Source organism: Malus domestica, chromosome 09 (assembly GCF_042453785.1).
Source record: "Malus domestica chromosome 09, GDT2T_hap1".
In the NCBI taxonomy this organism is placed as follows: Eukaryota; Viridiplantae; Streptophyta; class Magnoliopsida; order Rosales; family Rosaceae; genus Malus; species Malus domestica.
The window spans coordinates 35,353,639-35,359,638 of NC_091669.1; the positions used below are offsets into that span (position 1 = coordinate 35,353,639).

Sequence of the window (6,000 nt, forward strand, 5' to 3'; positions counted from 1 at the left end):
TTTGCCGCCGACTCTGCTGATCTTGTAAGGACCTTTCCAGATGGGGTCCATTTTTTTCGAGCCTTCTCTGCGGGCAGTGATGAAAGCTTTTCTTAGGACTAGGTCTTCGGGTTGGAACTGTTGGATCTTGGCCCTTTTGTTGTAGCTGGAAATGAGCTGCTGCTGGTAGGCTGCGATACGGGTGATGGTTTGTTCGCGCCTCTCTTCTGCCAGATCTAAATCTGTGGCCATCTCTTTATTGTTCTGCTCAACGCTTGGCAATAGAGTGTTGATGCTTGGCACGATGATGTTGGGAGGTATGATTGCTTCCGAACCAAACGCCAAAGAGAAAAGAGTTTCACCGGTTGCTCGTCTTTTGGTGGTGCGATATGCCCATAAACATCCAGGGAGCTCATCTGGCCATTTTCCCTTTTTGTCGGTGATGGATTTCTTGAGGCAGTCGAGGATCGTCTTGTTGGATGCTTCAGCCTGCCCATTGCCTTGAGGATATCTTGGTGTGGACATGTGTTGTTTGATGCCGTATTTTTGGAAGAACTTTGCCAAATCTTTTCCCACAAATTGAGGACCGTTGTCAGTAATGATGGACTGAGGGATGCCAAATCGGCAAATGATGTTCCTCCATATAAAGCGTTCTATGTCCATCTGAGTCGTGGTTGTCATGGATTCTGCTTCTACCCATTTGGTGAAATAGTCGGTTGCCACGATCATCATGCATCTGCCCCCCGTAGCAAGCGGCATAGGCCCTACCAGGTCGGTTGCCCATTGCATGAATGGCCAAGGACTCGTTTGCGGGTGTAGCTCACTGGCGGGTAGTGCTGGTACTGGTTTGTAGCGTTGGCAGCGGTCGCACTTTTGCACTAACTCCTTAGCATCTTGGTGCATGGTAGGCTAGTAATAGCCTGCGTTAAGAGCCTTTTGGGCTAAGGATCGACCTCCAGAGTGATTCCCATAAACGCCTTCATGGATTGAGCTTAGAACCTTCAAGTCATCGGGAGGTGCTAGGCAGCGGAGATGTGGTCTGATGTAGGATCTTCGGACGAGAATGCCATTCCACATATAGTAACGTGCCGACTTAATTTGGAGCTTCCTTGACTCCAATCTTTCTGTGGGTAATGTGCCGTTGACCAAGTAGTCTATAATTGAACTTTGCCAAGTGGGAGTTACACTAACCTGTGACACTTCGGCTATCGACTCCATCTCTATGCTTGGCTTGTCTAGATATTCCACCGGAATTGAGCGTTTGAATTGGTGGTCAAGGGCGGAGCCTAAACCAGCTAGTACATCTGTATGTGCATTGTCTGCCCGCGGAACTTGAGTGAGAGTGTAAGTCTGAAATGCTTCAAGCTGCTGGCGTACTTTCTCTAGGTATTGTGCCATCCTTGGGTGTTTTGCCGTGTATTCCCCAGTAGCCTGGCTGGTGATTAGTTGGGAATCAGAATGAATTGCGAGTTTCTTCACCGCCAAGTCTTTTGCCATTCGGAGGCCTGCTAGTAAAGCCTCGTACTCTGCTTCGTTATTGGATGCTTTGAAACCTAGAGTGATCGCCTGCTCGAGCATTGAGCCATCTGGAGTAACAAGAACTACACCTGCTCCCGAGCCTTTATAGTTGGATGCACCGTCGACATGCAAGTTCCAGAAATATTTATTGGATGGAGTAAGTGTGGCTAAGGTACTCTCGGCTGTTTCTGGGGCGTCGTTGGGCCGCACTGTTGCGTTGCCTAGGCTAGGTGTGAATTCTACCACGAAGTCTGCCAAAGCTTGGGCCTTTATCGCTGTGCGAGGTCGAAAAACTAAACCATATTGGCCAAGTTCCAATGCCATTTCATCACTCGTTGAGAAGCGTCCGGACCATGTAATATTGATCGTAAGGGATATTGAGTCATAACAATGACCGTATGAGCTTGAAAGTATGGTCTGAGCTTCCGAGCCGCAACAACTAACGCCAAAATTAATTTTTCGATCTTCGGATATCTTGTTTCCATATTGAGAAGAGCTTTAGAAGTGTAGAATACCGGCAGTTGGGCCCCCAGCTCTTCTCGTATGAGAGCAAAGCTCACTGCTACCTCGGAAACTGCCAAATAAATGTACAAATCCTCCGCTGCTTCCGGCTTGGATAGTAAGGGAGGTGATGTGAGATAATTCTTCAAGTCTTGGAAAGCTTTTTCGCATTCTTCATCCCATTTGTCTTTTTGTGCCCTCTTGATAGCTTTGAAAAAGGGTTTGCATCGATCGGTGGATCGTGAGAGGAAGCGATTGAGGGCAGCTGCTCATCAGGTCAAGCTTTGGATCTCCTTCAAGGTAGTTGGAGATTTCATCTCTATGATTGCTTGGATTTACTTGGGATGTGCTTCAATTCCTCGTTGGGTTACTAAGTACCCTAGGAATCGGCCTGAAGATACTCCAAACGTGCACTTGGTGGGGTTGAGCTTCATCTTGTACCTTCTAAGGATATTGAAAGTTTCTGCTAAATTACGAATGTGATCTGATCGCTGCTTGCCCTTTACCATGATATCGTCGACATAGACCTCCATGGTTACCCCAATTTGCTTTTTGAACATCATATTTACTAGCCTTTGGTAAGTTGCTCCCGCGTTCTTGAGGCCAAAGGGCATGACCTTGTAGCAGTAAGTGCCTCGCTCTATCACGAACGCAGTTTTCTCCTTGTCGGGCTCATGCATGGCTATCTGGTTGTAGCCGGAGTACGCGTCTAAGAAACTAAGCAACTGGTTTCCAGAAGTTGAATCTACTAATAGATCAATCCGGGGGACAGGATAATGGTCTTTTGGGCATGCTTTGTTGAGGTCGGTGTAGTCTACGCAAACCCTCCATTTGCCCTTCTCTTTCTTCATGACTAGTACGACATTAGCAAGCCATGCCGAGTGTGCTACCTCTTCTATGAAACCGGCCTCCAATAGTTTGTCGATTTCTACCTCGATGATCGCTACTCGTGCGGGAGCGAAATGTCTTCTTTTTTGAATTATCGGTTTGGCAGTTGGATCGACGTGCAGCTTGTGGCAGGCCACCTTGGGGTCAATACCGGACATGTCGGATGGTGACCATGCGAAGATATCTCGATTTTTCCTAAGGAAAATTGTGAGTTCTTCCTTCTCGTCTGGGCTTAGTCGTGAGCCAATTTTAGCCGTCTTTTCCGGCTGCTGGGGATCAAGAATGATGTCTTCGGCGTCCTCTTCGGGTTTCCATCCTATCTTGTCTGCTTGGGCGCCATCTTCTCGATCCACCTGCTGTAATTGCTATTTGGCAATTTCTTTGCCCTTTTGGACTTTGGTAACCTCTACGGGGGTAAAGGTCTTCTTCTTTGTTTCTTTCAACATTTGCACAGTGCATCGTCGGGATGAAACCTGGTCAGACTTGATCTCTCCGACTCCTCCTCTCGGGATGCGTAATCAGATTTTTTAATACTTGACGGAAGTGACAGCATCCAACTTGATCAACCAAGGTCTCCCAAGAATCCCATTGTAGGGAGACGGGTCACTTACAATCGTGAATGTTTGCTTTGAGACGACTGGCGATGTTTTTACGTCAAGTGTGATATGGCCAATGGCAGTTGAGGTGTGTCCGTTGAATCCAGTAAGTACCTCTGCCCGACGTATGATTGTACTTTCCAGGCCTATCTTCTGAATGATTGAAAGTTGAAGTAGGTTGACCGCACTTCCATTGTCAACCATCATCCTGTCGACTATAGCATGGGCTAGTTGGACAGATACTACTAATGCATCGTCGTGTGGGAAGTCGACTCATTCCGCATCCTGCTCCGTGAAGCCAATGATAGGTCCAGGTTGGGTATCGACTGCTTGAACTTGTGAGATTAGTAAAGCCTATTGGATCTTCCTCTTTTTGGAATTATTAATGGCCCCCAAGTGCTCGGATTCAGCGAAAATGCCATTGATTCGAATCATCTTAGTTGGTGGCTCCTCATCTCCGTCTGCATTCTTTTTTGGCTGCTCAGTTGGCTTGTCCAAATATCTATCGACTTTGCCTTCTTTCACGAGTTTCTCTAGGTAGTTCTTCCAAGTGTAGCAGTCGTTGGTTGTGTGACCAGGACCTCGGTGGAATGCGCAATACTTGGTGTGGTCCAACTTGGAAGTATCTCCTTTTGACTGTTTCGGCAACTTGAACCATGGTTCATTCTTGATGTCACGAAGGATTTGATGAATCAGAATTGAGAACTTAGAATAGTTATTGGTCATCGGGCCTTCTTTGGTCGTGGGTCGGTCCCTGCGCTTGAACTCCTGTCTGCCCTTGTTGGGTTGTTTTTCATCCTTCTTTTGAGCAGCTGCCAACTCTTTTCGAGGCTGTTTGGGAGCCTTTTCTGCTTGTCGAGCCTCGTCCCAAAGCGCATGCTTTTCTGCCAGAGCAAAGGAATCTGCTAGAGTTAGGTCTTCTTTCATGATCATTTCTCCAAACAGTAGGTGGTCTGCTGGTAGTCCTTTTTGGAAGGCTGCACTTGCTATCGAGTTGTCGCATCCGACGATCTTCGCCTTCTCTTCTTTGAATCTCTTCACGTAATCGCGAAGCGACTCTTTTAGGTTTTTCTTTACGTTGAACAGGTGATCGGACTTCTTCTTGATCGATCGATAAGATGAGTATTCTTTGGTGAAAACCAAGGAAAGATCATCAAAATTCTGGATAGATCGTGCCGGCAAGGTATGAAACCAATCTTGTGCCTTGCCTTGTAAAGTAGTGGCGAATATTTTGCACATAAGGGCGTCATTATTCCGATAAAGGACCATCGCACTTCGGTAATGCTTCAAGTGTCTTTCGGGATCCCCGTCTCCTTTGAAAGATGTGAAGTGCGGCATGCTAAACTTGCGCGGAGGCTCTGCCTGCTTGATCTCATCCGCGAAAGGTGACCTGCTTATGTTGGTCATATGTCGCATTAGTGCCTCATCAACCATTTCGTTGCGCGAAAAATCACGCATCCGTTCATTGAAAAACCTTTCTACCTCTTCTTGGATTTGCTTTTGTTGGGGTAGCGGAGCCTTTGGCTGCCCTTAGTCTTTTTCTACCGATCTAGGCTGCTCTTCTTCTCGCTCGGCTCGTCTACGCTGTGGCTGCAATGGATGAGATAGATTCATAGCAGGCGAGGGATTTCTTTGCAGGCTACCGGTTGAACTAGAGCCGGATTGAATGATTGTTTCCTTCCGTTTGTCAGGCTGTTTGCTCCGATGTGATGTGGAGAATACTCCTTGTGAGCCTAATCGCGAATGAATGCTCTGCCTGGAAGGCTGCCCATGTTGATTATCAAAGCGTGGCCCCAACCGTGAATGTATACTTGCCCGTGGTACTAACCGAGAATGCACGCTCCTCCGCGAGCTAAGACGGGAGTATACGCTATTTCGGAGGCCCAATCGAGAGTGTGCACTGTCTGAATGCTCAACTTGTGATGGGTTGAATGGCTGCTTTCCAGGACGCTGCTTAAAAGGCTCATTGTCTACCTTTGTTCTACTTCGGGAAACTTCATCGTGGGCGCGTTGCATCTCAGTGCGTTGTAAAAGTTGATTCACCAAGGTAGTTTGTTGTGCAAGGGCGCTCGTCAATTCTATGACTTGTCGGGACAAGTTTTGTTCGCCATTCGGATTGGAAGAACTTGGATGGAATGCACCTCCTTGAACAATAAAAGGGTGGTTGACTCCAAGTGCGAGATTTGAGTTGGGGAATGTCAAATCTGCAGAGAAATGTGGTGAAAAAGCCTCAGCCTCGATGATTGGTCCGGATGGTTGAAATTGTCTCGGGCCGACTTGGGCAGCTTGGGAAACCATGAGAGCAGGCTGGGCTGCGGGGGCAGGCTGGATCGTTGGAGCAGGCTGGGCTACAAGAGCAAGCTGGATCACGGGAGCAGGCTGCTCAATGCGCGGTGCACGTGAATGCGAGGCTTGGGCTTGGGTCCACGTAAACTTGGATGGCACGGCTCGGGCCGTGGTGAAGGCTCCATGGACCTCGCCTCGAGTGGCTACCGAAGTAGCCACCGTGGTGGTTCCC

At 48.0% G+C, this 6,000-nt stretch overlaps 2 protein-coding genes across 2 annotated transcripts; both read right to left on the reverse strand.

Annotated features, from left to right (window-relative positions):
- Positions 1-888: 888 nt before the first annotated feature.
- On the reverse strand, positions 889-1,821 carry LOC139187929 (uncharacterized). Its single transcript, XM_070804554.1, has 2 exons — positions 1,505-1,821; positions 889-1,414 (listed from the first exon to the last, which is right to left on the reverse strand). Exons 1-2 carry the CDS (start codon positions 1,819-1,821, stop codon positions 889-891), a joined length of 843 nt encoding a protein of 280 aa, XP_070660655.1.
- Positions 1,822-3,836: 2,015 nt separating this feature from the next.
- On the reverse strand, positions 3,837-4,940 carry LOC139187930 (uncharacterized). The gene has a single exon (XM_070804555.1). It carries the CDS (start codon positions 4,938-4,940, stop codon positions 3,837-3,839), a length of 1,104 nt encoding a protein of 367 aa, XP_070660656.1.
- Between the last annotated feature and the right edge of the window lie 1,060 nt (positions 4,941-6,000).